The sequence below is a fragment of the Stenella coeruleoalba genome (assembly GCF_951394435.1).
Source record: "Stenella coeruleoalba genome assembly, chromosome: 17".
NCBI lineage: Eukaryota > Metazoa > Chordata > Mammalia > Artiodactyla > Delphinidae > Stenella > Stenella coeruleoalba.
In genome coordinates, this window is record NC_137163.1 from 14,420,605 (window position 1) to 14,438,301 (window position 17,697).

Sequence of the window (17,697 nt, forward strand, 5' to 3'; positions counted from 1 at the left end):
TGACTTCGGGGGTGGGGAGGGCAGGTCGTGGCCTGCAGAGGGGCTGTGCTGCAGGATCCTGTGAGGACACACAGGCGGACCACCCTAGCAGGCCCGCCAGCCCCCAGACACTTCGAGGAAGCCCCACGTGTTGGCTGTGGCCCGTTCACCCCTGTCCCAGGTGCACAAGTCTCTCCATGATCGTGGCTGATTTCGTTTTCCTCTCCACTTCCTCCACAAAAGGGCTGGTAATAGCTTCGGCAAAGATGCATCAGTCCCTGCACGCCTTTTCTGAAAAGCTGAAAGTGTTAGATAGTGTCCCTAATAAAAACAGTTGGATCAAGATGATAAAGTGACTCACTCATAACGGGTTGTGAATTACTTTCAGGAAGAAGAAATCTCAATGCTAGGGGAAATAACTCACCTGCAGACCATATCAGAAGATCTGAAAAGCCTGACCATGGACCCTCACAAGCTGCCCTCTTCAAGTGAACAGGTAGGAGTCAAGGGGTAAGCGTGGGAGAGAAAGCCAAAGAGACAAAGGTTCAAGGCCCTGAGGGTTCCTTGCAGCAATATCTCATTTTAAATAACATTCATGTTTTACACCGTGAAGCATAGTAATTATCTTCCTTAGTCATTATACAGCACCTACTGTGTACCAGGCGCTGCTCTAAGCTCTTTACATAGACTTTCTCTACTATTATCCCCATTTTACAGAGGAGGACCTTGAGGCACTGAGAGAGAAAGTCACTTAATCAGGTAGTTACTGGTAAAACTGGGACTTAAACCAAGCTGTCAATTTCCAGAACCCATGCTCTTAACCATGTGTTCACTGACCCTCTAGAAATAAACTCTGCTAGAGACATGACAGTGGTGTATCTTGGTCATCATTGTGAATCATTCTTACTGAATTTCTCCCATTCTAAGTATGTAGTGCATGAGGATTTCTCTTATCTTATGAACAAGGTGACTTTTTAAATGTTGATTCATTTGGTTCATGTGACATTAACACTGTATCCAGTGGGAAGAGACATATTTGGGTGAACAGGTGATAAATCATGTGCTGGCCTTTGCCTTTTGTATAAAATTCTTATCACTGCCTTGGGAGCCAACTAGGGAGACAAATTTGGGAGCTTATATTTTCCATCCTATGAAATTGTGTTTATCAGACTATAGCCTGCAGGCATTCACTCAGTAAGTAGACATTTATTGAGCACCTACTGTATGAATGGAAGGTAGACCTTATACTCAAACAGCTCTTTGTCAAGTGAGGGAGACAGATGTAGAAGTAATTGTGAAAGAATTGGTTTCTCTTGATTCTGTCAGCTTTTAAGGGTCAAACAGGGCACAATTGACCACTGAATATCAGGTAGCTAAGATGTAATAAGATCAACACATCCTGAAACCATTATTGTCTATGTGGTGGTGTAAAGCAAAAACCCTACAAATTCTAACCTTGGGTGTAAGTGGCTCTTATAAATCGTTAATGTAACTAACTGTAAATCTTTCTCTTTCTTTTTTGACGGATATATCGTGGTTTTCCTCCCCTCTTCGCATTAATTATATTTTTGCTTGTCTTAGAAAAAGGATTGTGATGTTGATGAATTGGTACTATGATTCTTTAATTAAAAAAAGATCTTAACAACATGTTTTTCTTTGATCCCCACTCCTCGATGATGGCAGAATTTCGACGTTATGATGGCTGTTAAGATTGGACAGATAATGTTTCGCTTCTCAACACCTTGCTTACCCTCCTGGCTCTGTCCCCTTAGGTGATTTTGGACTTGAAAGGTTCTGATTACAGTTGGTCGTACCAGACTCCACCCTCTTCCCCCAGCACCACCATGTCCCGCAAATCAAGTGTCTGCAGGTAAGTGAGGCCGGGCTGGGCCACTGCTTTAGGGACACAGCATTTTTCTTTATGCTAATGTGAGCATTAGAGTCAGTCTTGAGCTCTAAAATGGCTCATTTGAAACAGGAAATGGTGATCAGGTGAAAGGATCCCATCATGATTTTGGTCTCACTCTTCAGTCTCTGGATTAGTTTCGGGTCATAAGGAAAATCCCATCAGGTCTTAGACCAGTGGCCACAGCTTTCTCACTCAGTGTAGTTGTACGCATTTTCCCATCTTACGAATTCGCATTGGATCTTCCTGTTTAGCAGAGGAAGAAGCACATGGGCTAAAAATAGGGCAAACAGAGGTTGATTCTTGTGCAGACTCATCTTGCTGTCGCCAGAACAAGTGAAGGCAGTAACAGTGGCTCATGCCCTCATTTGCCCCCCAGTTTTGGTCTCAGGGCTTCATAAAGTAAATAGAATTCTTGATCTGTTAACCACTCCCACCACTCCCATCACTGCTCTGTGAAGCACTAGCGTTACCTAGTGACTCACAGCGAGAATCCATTGGAATAGTTCTGCCATTGGCAACGCCGTTTCCTGGCAGTTTTCTGTTGAGCACCATTCTTGGCTTGCTGACCGCCAAGTTTATTCTCTTCCCGTGAGGGTGGAAACATCCTCGTGCATCATTCCTTTCTTGGTACACTTCACCTGCTCATCTTTTTCTTTGACTTTTCAAAGCCAAACGAATTCCCACTTCCTGTGAATTAGCGTTGAGAGCAAAGAGCAGGATAGATCTGCCGAATCTGTGTCTGGTAATCTCTCTCTGCACATGTGTGCGTGTGTTTCATTTCATATTTGAGCTTGTGCAGTGTACACGGAGCAGGAAGTTCAGACTTAAGATGCTCATCCTGACGTTCAGCAACCTGAAGAGGTTGGTTTCTTGTCATCCTTTGTGCGCTGCGTGTGTGTTCGTGTGTATGACACATCTACTTACGTTTTTTACTGAGGACGTTTTTTGTTTGGTAACCAAGAAAACTCTATCTCGATTAGTGTAAAACAAAGCTGCATAAGTATCTTTTCTTTCTACAGTTTTAGTTTCAATAGAAAATCATGTCACGTGGACACCACCAGTTCTGAGCTTGCTGCAGTGGAATTGCAATGAGCTTTGTTGTCAGTGTCCAAGTGCCCTCCTCTGGCTGACAGGGGGAAAAGCAAAAAATCATGATAATTACCCCTGGCAAATGTCCCCAGGGATTTCCCTCCAGCACACTGCCCTATATCTGTTGGAACAAGTAATTCTGGTATAGAACAGTCACGCAGCCCTAGACTACCTTATTAGCTGTCCGAGTTTGCAAAATTTGACAAGAATCTCTTGCGGGTTTAGGAGCAGAAACCACAAACATCCTCATCCCAGGCTGGGTTGTTTATTTCACGCCTTCCGATGCTTCTCCAGCTGCTCTTGTATGTCATCTCTGCTTGTTTGGACCACAAGACTTTGTCCAGTTTTCTGGGTTTCGTAATCTGAGTGATTAGACAGAGTGTAGGACCTGTCTCTTACGACTGGAAATGGAACGCAGACAGAACACCAGAGGGCATGTGTCATTTTCTGAAATCCTGTTTACTGTTGCATCCTGGAAGCAAACAGCTTAGATTGATGACCTTTAGTCCCTGAAAGCTGCCTGCCTCTTGCCTCGTGTTCTGTTTGCCGGGCCCACAGGTATTTTAACAGAGAAACACCTGTGTTCAGGGTCAAGCCATTCATTAAAGCACCAACTTTGTAAATAAAATGTAAAACACATGGACACAAAGAGAGTCGATTTGCTGATACTCTGTACGGGGGACTCCTTGAGGAGTCTCTGGGTGCCGAGCGATGGTTGGCTGGGTTGACTTTGGTTTCCTGGACCCAGATTGTCCATCGAAAGGAGACGCTTGGGTGTTCCAACCGGGTCATGCTGAAGCCTTAGCGGTTTTGGCTTCAGGGTCACAGTGGTTGCGAGCAGATGAGATGAGCCCTTTTCGTGCCGCGGACATCGGGTCCCCTGGCTTTGGTGGCAGGTGACAGAGCAGAGCTTTAGAATCACGGGCCTCCATCCTAAGGACGCCTCGTTGTGCCGTCGGAGAACTGAGTTTCTGTGGCTGGTGTCCCCCCCACCCCTTGCTCACAGGAAAACACTTTTGTTTACTAGCTTAATGATTGGGTGTTTAGAAAACATGGCTCGCCGTTTGCACTGCTTCTTGGGGCCGGGGGCTGATTGCATGATGTTCTCCCCTGTCGTCCCATGTCGTCTGTCCCCCTTCCCCCGCTGCCCCCGCAGTAGCCTGAACAGTGTCAACAGCAGCGACTCGCGGTCCAGCGGTTCCCACGGCTCCCACTCGCACTCGCCCAGCTCCCACTACCGCTACCGCGGCTCCAGCCTGGCCCAGCAGGCGCCTGTGAGGCTGTCCAGCGTGTCCTCCCATGACTCAGGGTTCATCTCCCAGGACGCCTTCCAGTCCAAGTCGCCATCCCCCATGCCGCCGGAGGCCCCCAACCAGGTAAGGGTCCTTGGCTCCTGGAGCAGCCGCAGCACCTGGGGTCTGGACCACCCTCAGTGGCTGGAACCAGAGAGGGACCTGGGCTTGGACAGACCCCTGTCTTCTGACGGGAAACCTCTGGTTTAATTTCTCATCTCTAGAGGAGCTGCTCTCCTAAAGGGAGAGATACCGTAAGTGGGGGGTTGAAGCTTACGATCATTATGCTGGTGATGGTTGAGTCACTGCATTGATTTGGGGAGTTTTCACATGTACACAGACTCAAAGAGGTTTGGCCACTCCCTGGTGTCCCTGTAAGTGCCCGGCTTAGCGTGATGTAGTAATTAATGGGCATTTGCCAATGGGGGTGGAGCTTCTGTCACTGAACAGTGCCTTGGAGACCTGCCCTGGCACTCTCAGCTTCGTTTTATCAATTTGTGTTGAGAATGAGAAAGCATCTTCAGAGCCCATGCAGGTAGTGCTGTTGGCACCTTGCTCCTGGGAGCAGGGGAGGTGTTGAGTCTCTGACCACAGCTGGGTTAGATGGCGCTAGGCGCCCAGCCCAGTGGGTCCAGCCAGAGCAGAAGGCAGGAGCTGGGCATCGGAACACCCTTCACCTGCTCCCCTCTGTCCTCTTTTTGTGCCAGTGGGTTGGCCTCTAGATTAATAAGCAGCACGACCTACCTGTAGACACTGGGAAACGTGAACCTCCAGGGTGCCTCTCAGCACCATCCGCTGGGGAGCGGTGGCTCCGAGCCCGTCGTGGACATTTTGAGGCTGACCACAGCCTTTGGTTCAAGCTCCTTGGGATTCAGAAGGTCACGTGCTTGTCTTGTTCATCCAGGTATCCAGTTTGCCTGACAGTCACCAGATATCTCCTGTGTGCCAGGCACCATCCTAGGAGCTTCTGCCTGTGTTAACTGTGTAGTCCTGCCAACAGCCACGCAGAGTGTTGTTACCCCTGTTTTGTGTGGAAATGGAGGCTCAGAGATGTAACGCAATTTGCCCGAGTCGCACAGTTATGTGACCTGCAGGTTGAGGATCTGGAACCAGGGTTTCTGGCAACTGGTCCAGCACCCTTTCTGCACCGCCCTGGCCATAAGGTGCCCCTGGCAGAGTGTTCTGGGGAGCACTCTACGTAGAAGAAGCATCTGAGGTGTTTGGGGAGCCTAGGTCACTCGCCTGACATGGCTGACATCGGTGAACCCAGAGCTGCTCAGCCCGGTGCTCCTTTTGGCATTTTACAGCCGTCCCCAGGGACTGTGGCCTCTCTCTGTCTTCCTGGGGTCGACACTCAATTTTGAATGGAAACGCTTGGAGCCAGAGCTGCAGCTTTAAGTCCTGATGTGCTTGGGGTGCTTTGGCTCAGTCTCTGAGGGGTCACCACCTGTCCCCTGTCCGTCCCCACTATGTGTGGCGCTAAACAGCACCTGCATGTCTTGCAAGCGGAGAGTGAGAGTGGTCAGAGGGGGAGCAGGGATTTGCGGTTCCTCGAAGGCTTTTCTAATGTGCAGCGTCATTCTGTGTGTGTTTTTAACAACTGACACATTAACAAAGTATTGTGCACTGACACTGCTTTCTAAAAAAAAGAAGCTGTGTGTTCCAGCCTTGCTGTGCGTGTGTGGATCAGGCTGAATGAAGCGGGCTTTCTGTCTCCAGTAATGTCGAGGGAAGCGGAAGGCAGCTTGTTGGGATTTACTGAAATCTGAAAGCCGGTACCCAAGCTATGCTTGACTAGCAACTCCAGGGTAGTTTTAATAAACTCAGGGATACTGCAAAATTTAATTGAGAATTCTGTTTTTTAAAAAAGCCATTACAGCTGCTTCTAAGGCAGAGGGGAAATTTAAGGAAATTGTACACATCACACAGGCCAGAGGGTAGGTACAGTCTCCTGGAGGAAGTAGTGTTACCTTAATTTGGGTGGGAGGAAGGAAGCAAACGTCTGAAAGGGGGCGATCCCTCAGGTACACGGATGCAAGTGGATGCCACGTGGCAGGATGTGTTCAGAATTCTCCCGTTTTCCTCCACTCTGCTCTTTTCAAATTATGCCATGTGTGCCCAGGAGTCATGGACCACGTGTGCAGCTAGGCTCCTGCCTAGAACCGTTCACTCCATCAAGGCAAGGAGTTCTTCAGGAAAAAAAATGAGTAGAAGTCAAAAGAAAATACGAACCTGCAGTCCTGGGGTGATTTACTGGTTCTTTTTTCAAATTGAACACATTTGAGTTACAGGAACCAAAATAAATAGTCCTGGTAAATTACAGTGATAACTGATTTTTATTTATAGTTGATTAAGCACTATATACAGAGGTGTACACACACCGTATCTCATTTAATCTTCATCTGATAGATATTATTAATCCCTATTCTAAAGATGAAAAAAAAATTTGAGGTTTAGAGAGATTAAGTCCATGGTTCCTTGACTGGGAAGTGGCAGAAAAAAGACTTCAATCTGAACCTTCAGACTTCAGATCCTGGATGGCTAACCAGACACCGAGCTGGGGAAGTGGCCAGAACCTCCACCACGGGGCCTGGCCTTGCTTGGGCTCCTCGGAGCTGCATGCATTGTGGAATGCCTTTTCAGTTCCTTGCTCTTGCAGGATGGGAGGCTAAGGATCTGTCCTTTTGTAGGAACATTTCTTTGGCGGGTGAAAGGGGTGGACAGAAACACGGATCTGGCTTCCTTGCCAGTGAATACAGGGACACTTCCAGGGAAATAGTAGAGAAGACGCAGACTTCCGTATACAAATGGGATGAGATTGCAGTTAACAGTGAAGAAAACTTAAAGCAGATACCTGGGTGGGCCCAAAGCACTATCCTGGGGGACCCAGTTACATGGAAGAGATATGGTCATTGTCACTCATCCATTCAGCACTTTTAAACACCTGCCACATGCCAGGACAGGACCAGAATGTCACGATGTAGTGGTGAGCTAACAGGCAGTCTCTGCCTCTGCTGAAGGTTAGGAGCTGGGAGCGGTTTCCCTGGCCGACACCGGGAGACTGGCAGGGACTGGATGGTTAATAAAATCAGGCTGAAGAGATGTTTTCGCAAGCCAGACCTCCTTTCCGTGATGTCCCAGAGGTCGCCAGGGTGCTTCATTTCTCCCTATGCGGCCACTGGAAACATTGCCCTAACCACTGGGATTCACTGCCTCAAACCTCAGAATCACTCCCCAGGCAGAGAGACCTAAAATCATGTCTTGTGAAGATGCAGCTTCATAGCTGGAAGCCACCCACATCCAGAGGTTGCATGGGATGAAGGAAGTGAGTCCAGGAATTAGGGCCATTCTAGGCAGACATGGAGCAAAAACCCAAGTTGGGGGTCAGTCCTCTTGCAATAACGCCTGGACACCTGAGAGATGTAAAAGTCATGGCATCCCTTGGGCCCTGGGCCTATGGCACAGGAAGAAAGGCCCTAGAGAACACAGGGAGTCCAGCGCCTTGACCACACTCCCCTGAACCAGGCACACACACAGATGGTGGGGTTCTGGGGGCCTTGCAGTCCGGCAGGTCTGGGGCTCGCTGGGTCTCATGCTTCCTTTCCAGGGCTTGGAGGCCTCTGTGTTGGTGCAGCTTTGGGGGAAAAAGTAACCCTAACCCTCTGCTTCTCTCATCCTTCTCTCTTCTGTATGCATGTCTGTCTCTCCGTGCGTGCCCTTCTCCCCTCCTGCCCCCCCCCCATCTTTTTATTTTTTATGACCGTCCTTTTTCGGTGGTGTGTGGCCCCTCCCCGGCTGCAGAACTCGTCCAGCTCGGCCTCCTCTGAAGCCTCGGAAACCTGCCAGTCCGTGAGCGAGTGCAGCTCGCCTACCTCAGTCAGCTCAGGCTCCACCATGGGCGCCTGGGCGTCCACAGAGAAGGTGACCGGCTGGGGTCCCAGCCTCTCCCCCATCCCCTGCCAGCTGCTCCCCGCACAGCCGCAGGAACCTGGAAACTCAAAATCTCCACCAAGCGTGGCCCCTCTTGGGGCCAGAGGGAGGGACAGGACTGAGGGCTTTTTCCAGAATGGGTGCCTGGCCCTGAGCAATGACCCTGCGGTCATCCAGAGGGAGAGAAAGGGGTATGGGGAACTCGGAGGTGTGAAGGCTTCTTCCCAGGACATGGATGGCCATCCGTCTTCCCCCCTTCCCCTCCCCTGCACCCCACCCACCATGGCCTCCTCTTCACCGTGCCCTTGGATGTGACACTTCACTGCGTCAGAGGCTGTGTGCTTTCCTGCCTTATAGTTGCCATCACCCCACCCTTCACCCTGATTTGGAATCTCCTGAACAGTGATGATTTTGGAAACCTGGAATGAACAGCTTTCAGTTGACGCTTTTGAATTTTAAAATTTGCACAATGAGATGAGCGAATCACCGTCACTGTGAAATTATTAGTGAAATAATCGAAAACCATTGAGAGCACCACACATTAGGGACACGGATCATTTCCAAACTATTCTAAAATGTAGATAAAATATTTCCCCAACTGAATACTTGGTGTCAAATATGCAGGCATTGTTTGCACCGTAGCTAGCGCTTTTCTCTCGCATCCTGGACCATCCATGAGTGGCAGAGCCCTGATGTTTGTTTTATTTGCAGATATTCAGATCTCCCCCATCCCTTGAATGTCAATGCCATCTTGTATCTCCACACTCATCCTCTTATATTAATTTTTTTTTCCTTTTTTCCTCCCTTTTTTTGTTTGTTTCCAGTTGTCTAACGGGTTTTCTCACTATAGTTTATCAAGCGAGCCCCACGTGGGGCCCGTAGGGGCGAGCCTTTTCCCTCATTGCCTGCCCGCCTCCCGCCTGCTCCCTCGGGCCACCTCTGTCCACCTTCCAGACTACGCTCATTATTACACCATTGGGCCCGGCATGTTCCCGTCATCTCAGATCCCTAGCTGGAAGGTTTGTGTCTCTCCGCCCTCCTCTCGCCCTCTCCCCCGTCCCTCATTGCCTCTGTGCTCACCCCCCTGCTGCCCCACGATTCTCACCCCACCCCACCCCACCCCACCCCTTTCCTCTCACACTCTGCCTTCTTCCCCATAACACCTCCTCCCTAAGTAAATTCCCACTGGGGAGAACCGGAAAGCAGCAGGCAGCGCTGAGACGGGTATGTCCACACGGAGCTGAGATTGGAGGAGCTCCCTTTAGGAGACACCAGTTAACCCCTGTTAGACCCCAGTAGACCCAGATGCGGCATTGCAGGGAAGTCGCTCCCAAGTTGTAAGTCCAAGTTCTGCCCTCCTGGGGGTTTCCTGAGGGTGTCACTGTTACCAGGGAGGGACTCTCCTCCTCGGCCATGTTCCCCAGACTGTTCCCTTAAACCCTTACTGGGCCATGGTAACAGAACCATGCCCCAAAATACGGTTTGGCTTATTATGTTTTATCTTAAAGTACCTGCAGACTTTATTTTTAGTCTTAAAACATGTTTGCTTTAATATAAAAACGAAAAGTTTTTATATTATTTCCTAGCAAGTCTGATTGATGCCAGGAGGATGATCTACCTTTATTTGGAGAGGAGGTCCCTAACTTGAATAGTAGGCCCCTAGGCGGCCCGCCATCTCGAGCAGGCCTTGACTGCCTCCCTCACAAGTGGTGCGGACCCCTCAGAATCTTTCTTCTGGCCCAGGGGCCTTCCCTTCCTCTGTGAGGACCTCAGAGAGTACATCCTGAAGCGCCCTTTGGGGCAGTTTCCCAGAAGTGAGGTTCAGCCTCAGGGAGAGTGGCTGAAGTACCTTTAGCGCCCCCTGGTGGCCACTCCAGGCGAGTGAGGTCATTTGAGCTGCTAGGCCCCAGCAGGGGGCCCCAGACATGGGAAGGGAGGGCCTGGTCCCTGGGGATGTGCTCTCCACTGGCCGGTGCCTTCAGACACCATAGGCAGTTGGTCAGTTGTTTGATGGCTGTAACTAAGAGTGTCCCTCAGGCTACCTGCCCCCTTGTTGCGGGTTTTCAGTCTTTGGGCGGATGTGAGGAAAGGGCAGGTACCCAAGGGACCCCCAGAGGATTTTCTGCTCCCTTCTTCTAGTGCCGGGTGAGGGCAGAGGAGGGGCTGCTGGCCTGTCCCAGCCTGAGCTTCCCCCGAGGGGGCCAGCTACCTTCTGTGGGCGGGCAGCTGTCTGGAGGCTTCTGTGGCCTCCCGGTGGAGGCAGAGGCCCTGGCACCTGACCACACTTGTTCCACTTAGGACTGGGCCAAGCCAGGACCTTACGATCAGCCTCTGGTGAACACCCTTCAGCGCCGCAAAGACAAGCGAGAGCCAGATCCCAGCGGTGGAGGCCCCGTCGCAGCGGGAGGCACGCCCACCGCTGCCGAGGAGGCTCAGAGGCCGCGGAGCATGACCGTGTCGGCCGCCGCCAGGGTGACGCTCTTGTTCTCTACAGCTGGCTGGGCCCCTCGAGACCTGGCGGGGGCCACGTGCTGGCCAGCAACTGGAGGGATCTGAGCCCCTTTCTCCTATTCCCTGTTACAGCGTTTAGAAGGCCCCAAGGGAAGGTCTTGTATGGGAATTAGACTCTAGAACTTTCTAGAGCCTGGGTAGGGTCTAAGCAAGTTGGCGGCCCCCTGGGCCCACAGACAGTGGTGGTCACGGGAGCAGAATAGGAGTCCTGTTGAGGCCCCCACTGGACGAGGAGTGCAGAAAGGCTGGGGGTATCAGACAGGGAACTCGCGGCCCCGGTGGCTCATCTGTCTCTCTCCTCCCACCTGCAGCCTGGAGAGGAGATGGAGGCTTGTGAGGAACTGGCCCTGGCCCTGTCTCGGGGCCTCCAGCTTGACACCCAGAGGAGCAGCCGGGACTCGCTTCAGTGCTCCAGCGGCTACAGCACCCAGACCACCACCCCCTGCTGCTCTGAGGACACCATCCCCTCCCAAGGTAGGAGAGCCTGAGCTTTCCAGCCGGGCTTCCTGAGCAGTGCCAGGTGAGGAAGGGGGCCCTCCCCGCTGGGAGGAGGCAGACGTGCGAGAGTCCGTCCAGCCACAGTAGAGCATCTTGGAATGCTCTGGAGGGCTCGTCTGTAGTTGTCGGTTCACTGCCATGCAGCAAAGTGGCCAGATTTCACAACTTGGTTTCTCACCATCAGGGTTACAGGGATGTCCCAATTTGAAGGCAGACAGATGCTGTTAATGATAACATCATTTGTGTTTGGCACTTTGTACCAAGCACTTCCTTTATTTTCCCATTAATTCTTCACAATCGTTTATGTCACAAGTCTGTTTATCCCCATTTTACATACATGGAGACTGAGGCCCAAGTTCACACAATAAGCAGCAGAGCTGGAGTTTGAGTCGAAGGTCTGTCAGAGTCTGAAGCCCAAACTCCAGCCAAATTCTCTATGAACTTGCCTCCCTCACCGCCCTCCCCAGCACACACACACACAAGCCAGCAAGATGGCAGGCCAGCCGCTAGGAAAGATCTATGAGAGCTGACCAAGCCTGTCAGCAGTCCTTCAGTCCAAGTCTCTAGGACAGTGGGTCTCGGTGGAGGGCCACTTTGCTGCCCAGGGGACATTTGGCAACGGCTAGAGACATTTTTAATGGTCACAACTGGAGGGCGTGCTGCTGGCATCTGGTAGATGGCCAGGGATGCTGCTGACCACCCCCTCATACAGCACACAGCTTCACCCCACCACACAGAACTTACCCGAACGTCAGAGCGCTGCTCTTCAGAAACGAGCTCTATGATGTTCAGTCTGTATGCTTCCCCCTCCCACGTGACCCCATTTTTGGAGAGAGAGTGAGCACCCCTCACCGATGGAACCTGTCTCTGCCTTGTTTTCGGAGACTCGTTACCAGTAGCTCCATTGCTTTTCTAGCCCTCGCCTAACGAGTTGATCATGAGGGAGGTAGTGAGGTCTGTGATGGTCTGTGTGGGGCTTGTCTCTCAAGTCAAATTCCGGGCTGGAGGGCTTGTAGAGGTTATTTCCTCTTGCCACCCCCTTTATTCCTCCCAGAGGTGCTCAGAGGTAGCCTCGCTGCGGCCTGGCGGTTTTGCATTCTTCACCGCTCAGCGGTGTTTGAGTGCGGGCCTGCTGTGTCCAGCGCTGCTCTTGGTGCTGAGCGTTCCCTTGGTGAACGAAACGACGGTCCCTGTCAGGGAGTTCTTAGATGGTGAGGGCTGCTAAGCCTGGCCCGGAAACCCCGGAAGGCTTGGGATGAGATTGCGGGTGAAGTACCTGGCCTCTGGGGCCCTTTGTCCGCCCAACACAAAAGAATCAAAGAGCACAGCCACTGCCTCGGCGATTTCTAATCGGATCCTATGATCAGTTTCAGATTACGATTATTTCTCTGTAAGTGGTGACCAGGAGGCAGATCAGCAGGAGTTCGACAAATCCTCCACCATTCCGAGAAACAGCGACATCAGCCAGTCCTACCGACGGATGTTCCAAGCGAAGCGCCCAGCCTCAACTGCTGGCCTCCCCACCACCCTCGGACCTGCTATGGTCACCCCAGGGGTTGCAACCATCCGACGGACCCCTTCTACCAAGCCTTCTGTCCGCCGGGGGACCATAGGAGCTGGTCCCATCCCCATCAAAACACCTGTGATCCCTGTCAAGACCCCTACCGTCCCAGACCTCCCTGGGGTGTTGTCAGCCCCTCCAGATGGGCCCGAGGAGCGGGGTGAGCACAGCCCCGAGTCGCCGTCCGTGGGTGAGGGCCCCCAGGGTGGCACCAGCATGCCCTCCTCAATGTGGAGCGGCCAAGCCTCCGTCAACCCTCCTCTTCCAGGCCCGAAGCCGAGCATCCCCGAGGAGCACAGACAAGCAATTCCAGAAAGCGAGGCCGAAGACCAGGAAAGGGATCCCCCAAGTGCCACTGCCTCCCCAGGCCAGATTCCAGAGAGTGACCCTGCAGACCTGAGCCCAAGGGATGCCCCGCAAGGAGAAGACATGCTGAACGCCATCCGCAGGGGCGTGAAACTGAAGAAGACCACGACAAACGACCGCTCAGCCCCGCGCTTCACTTAGGCTCTCTTAGGCTCACAAGAAATGCTGCCAGTGGGGAACGAACTGTCTAATTAATAGACCTAGTTTGTCTTGATCCATTCCAATCTGTAATCAAACAAAAGATTTTGTAGGCAACTCAGAACACAGCTCTTTTGAAAGTACTCGACACCTTTAGATAAGAATTAAAAGCAACATATGTAACTGACATAACCTTGATCTTTTAATTTGTAAATATTGAGTTTTCTTTCTGCACATTTTAATCTTAAGTTTCCCTTTTGATTTTTCTGAAGGTGCCAAATTCCATTTTTTACAAGTCTTTGTAAAATTTTAAATGCATAATAAGGGGGGGAGGTCGGGCAGGGGAACCACGAAGTAGTAATTTCAGAAAAAAGGATAACTATACTTAGCTTTTTTTCTTTTCTTTTCTTTCCTGCAAGCTTTTGTAGATGCATTGTAGTAGTCTGGCTTAGACACAAATTCAAGTTAGTGTAATGTACAAACAAAATGGGTAAGGGGTAAAAATCCTTATTCAAGTATACTACATTTGGAATGAGGAAAGCGGGAGTCAGCTGATGCGCAACATTAGGAGTGAGGGAACTCTGGAAATGGTAGAGGCTGTGTTGGGACTGGGGGGAGGGTCGCGGGAGGGGCACACTGTCAACACAGCCGATCCTGTTACATTTAACAGTAGCCTCGTAGGTTGAATTTCTAGTAGCTTCATGGTAAATGCATCCGAATAAGCCACACTGGGTTGCAGTGTTTGTTTCTGCAGGGTGTTTAAGGACTTCCTTTCTCCCACGATCGCTCCTGACCGCACACAGCACCCACCTCCAGTCCCGTGCATGCTGCCGCCACCGGGTAGACATAGAACCCCCCACTTCAGTTACCTGTCTGTTAGTTATACCCACTTTCACTGAATCCAAACACATCCAGAAGGGTAAGGCAGTTTTAAAAATGTGAAAACATTTAAAAATGATTGATAGCAGGGAATTCTTAGATATAGCAAATGCCTTTTACTTAACTGTGCCTAGCAGGCTGGGCGCGTTGAAAAGCCCAAATATTTTGGAAAAACTGGAGCGGATTTAACAAGGGTAACCAGCTTGGAGTCTGGCAACTTGCCAATGTGTTTACCAGTCTGGAGGCTTGTTTTTCTTATCTTCTTTTAAATAATGGCAGTTAATTGGCTTCACACTAAACATCGGAGAGAGGAGGATTTATTTCTGTCACTGGGAATCTGACCACCATACTGTCCCTTTTTTTTTGTATTCTAGGCAGTGTTTTTTGGAATGGATTTCTGTCTTTTCTAAGTGAAAGTTAAATTTGTTACAATGCCCATCCCCTAAAGCCAGCAGAGATGTGTAGATTTAAAGGGACCACGTTTGAGGAATGCAATGGTGTTTAAAAAAGCCAGCCCCTTCGGGTCAGTTGAAAGTGCTCGTTTGGGACCGAACCTCTCAAGGAATAGGAGCCTGGTGGGTCCTGCAGATCTCTGTTGGCTCCAATCTTCAATTACATAATCTTTTGCTTTAATACATAACTGCACTGGATGTGAAAGAAACGTACCTGTATAGTCAGTGTTCTCTATATTAACATTTAACACTGCTGTGATTGCTCAAAAACATTTTATGTTACGGCTTTCAAGCAAAGGCATGATTATTAGAAATTGTTTAAGCTTTTTTTCTTTGAAAAACAAGCTCCACTTACAGAATATAAGCAACAGTAGTGCCTGTGGTTTAGCCCACCAATCTTGATGACTAAAAGTAGCTGATGCATTGTGCATATGATGCTTGAGATGGTTTTTGCAAAAGCAGAAATCACTGCAAGGTAATTACGATAGATAAAAGTGGTATTTTAAACCTTTCAAATAAATGGATGTAACTGTACCTTGGTACAGCTTTTCACTTGTTTAGTTTTTAAACGTTAGTATAATCTGAATAAATTTAATATAAAATGTTGCCAAATTCAATGTAGAAAGAATGTGACAAAACGCCTTGGGTAGTTCTGTTTGTGTTTTTGCATATTGTAAAAGCAGTGTCACAGCTAAAAATAAAGAAATCATTTCTAAAGGTAAATTATTGTGGTTTAGTTGCTAGTTTGTACTGAGAGTTGACCTCTCCCTGTGCAGTTTTTTGTTCTAAACTTGTATAAATAACAATTGTGTAACGTGTCTCCCTTTTACCTTGTATCAGTTGCTTCAGCCTACATTATAAATAAAGAACCACTAGAAAAAAAAAAGCCCTGCATTTCAAGTCTTATTAAAATTCAGGTGGAGGTCTTAGTGAAGTGTTAGAAAATGGACTGAGACTCAGATTGAGCTTAGTTAGAAAGATGACAACATCATTTTTGTGCATTTTAAGAACACTAGTTGCCTGAACAGTGAGTTACCAAGAACTAAAACTAGCTGGGCTTGGTTGAGCTTTAAAAATGGCTTTACCCTTAAAAAAAGAAACTTCAAACATTTAGAGTTCTGCTACCCTTACCTTTGTGTCTGCAGACAATCCAAGCTACGGTAGAGGGAGCAAAGCTGGAAAACTGCCTCCAAAGTAAGTGTCACCAAAGTGTCATCTACATTGGATGCCATCAAACTCCACTCCTGAGAACCCCGTGAACTCCATGCTTATTTGCTGAATGCGTGCTTCTTAGAGTAGTCCTTTAATCAGAGCTAAAATTCCATTAGTGGAATCTAGAAAACAGAAAAGGTATCTTATGTCCTCAGTACTGGCGTGCCTCTTCTTGGCTTCTTATGCCCTCCAGTCACCATAGCTAGTTTAAGCCTTCAACTCAAGTTTGCTCAACTAAATCTTCAGAGTAAACCTTGTATCTGGTTCTGCTGCAGTTTTCCCTCGATTGCATGTGTTATCAATATGACTTAATGGGGAAGAACAGAATACATCTGACTACGTTTCAGGTACTTTTCTTTATATGCACAACTGCTAAGAAAACGACAGTGGCCCAGTCACCTGGCATCATGTTACTCTTCAGAAGAACACGTCAGTCATAACCATATGGAGTTATTTTATTAGGGCAAGTGTATGTCCTGTAACATTTCACTTGCGAGCGTGACTGGTGAGGCATCTTCCTCTCTTTCTCTACATGGGCTGTTCCCGGGGCCTGGTCACAACATGCCACCACAGTGGGGGCAAATCACCTTCCTTTCGGGCTGGGGGCAAAGCTTCAGTTCTGGGACCACCAAGCGGGGTTTCCTCCTGCAGCTGCTTAACCTAGAAGGGGGGGTAAGGAAGGAACAATTAGAAAAGGAGTTGAACTGACTGTCCAATCTCTCTGCTACAGGGAAGTGTCGGCATTGTTTCTACTGTGTCACATGACACACCCTGATCCTCACTACTGAAAAGTGTTGTTTGTATATACCTGCATTATCTTTTTTTTTAATGTAGTGTCCTTGTCTCTTGTAACATTCTTTATTTTAAAGTCTATTTTATCTGATATGAGTATTGCTACTCCAGCTTTTGATTTCCATTTGCATGGAATATCTTTTCCCATCCCTTCACTTTCAGTCTGTATGTGTCCCTAGGTCTGAAGTGGATCTCTTGTAGACAGCATATATGTGGGTCTTGTTTTTGTATCCATTCAGCAAGCCTGTGTCTTTTGGTTGGAGCATTTAATCCATTCACATTTAAGGTAATTATCAATATGTATGTTCCTATGACCATTTTCTTAATTGTTTGGGGTTTGTTTTTGTAGATCCTTTTCTTCTCTTGTGTTTCCCACTTAACAGAAGTTCCTTTAGCATTTGTTGTAGAGCTGGTTTGGTGGTGCTGAATTCTCTTAGCTTTTGCTTGTCTGTAAAGCTTTTGATTTCTCCTTCGAATCTGAATGAGAGCCTTGCCGGGCAGAGTAATCTTGGTTGTAGGTTCTTCCCTTTCATCACTTTAAGTATATCATGCCACTCCCTTCTGGCTTGTAGAGTTTCTGCTGAGAAATCAGCTGTTAACCTTATGGGAGTTCCCTTGTATGTTATTTTTCGTTTTTCCCTTGCTGCTTTCAATAATTTTTCTTTGTCTTTAATTTTTGCCAATTTGATTACTATGTGTCTTGGCGTGTTTCTCCTTGGGTTTATCCTGTATGGGACTCGCTGTACTTCCTGGACTTGCGTGGCTATTTCCTTTTCCATGTATGGAAGTTTTCGACTATAATCTCTTCAAATATTTTCTCTGGTCCCTTCTCTCTCTCTTCTCCTTCTGGGACCCCTATAATGCGAATGTTGTTGCATTTAATGTTGTCCCAGAGGTCTCTTAGGCTGTCTTCATTTCTTTTCATTCTTTCTTTCTTTCTTCTGTTCCACAGCACTGAATCCCACCATTTTGTCTTCCAGGTCCCTTATCCGTTCTTCTGCCTCCATTATTCTGCTATTGATTCCTTCTAGTGTAGTTTTCATTTCAGTTATTGTATTGTTCATCTCTGTTTGTTCTTTAATTCTTCTA

General features: G+C 48.7%; 1 protein-coding gene across 10 annotated transcripts in view; it reads left to right on the top strand.

The window, feature by feature from the left end:
- Nucleotides 1-16,335, top strand: part of MTSS1 (MTSS I-BAR domain containing 1) — a 260,477-nt gene extending 244,142 nt beyond the window's left edge. For 6 of the 10 annotated variants that reach the window (XM_079902289.1, XM_079902291.1, XM_079902290.1 and 3 more), the window contains 8 exons: nt 368-475; nt 1,752-1,849; nt 4,134-4,353; nt 8,071-8,190; nt 9,024-9,218; nt 10,498-10,671; nt 11,022-11,184; nt 12,576-16,335. In XM_079902289.1, coding sequence (XP_079758415.1) covers nt 368-475; nt 1,752-1,849; nt 4,134-4,353; nt 8,071-8,190; nt 9,024-9,218; nt 10,498-10,671; nt 11,022-11,184; nt 12,576-13,276 — 1,779 coding nt within the window. In that variant the 3' untranslated portion in view covers nt 13,277-16,335. The remainder of the gene's footprint in view (nt 1-367; nt 476-1,751; nt 1,850-4,133; nt 4,354-8,070; nt 8,191-9,023; nt 9,219-10,497; nt 10,672-11,021; nt 11,185-12,575) is intronic. The other 4 variants (XM_079902294.1, XM_079902296.1, XM_079902295.1 and 1 more) reach the window with 4 other exon arrangements.
- The last annotated feature ends 1,362 nt before the right edge of the window (nt 16,336-17,697 follow it).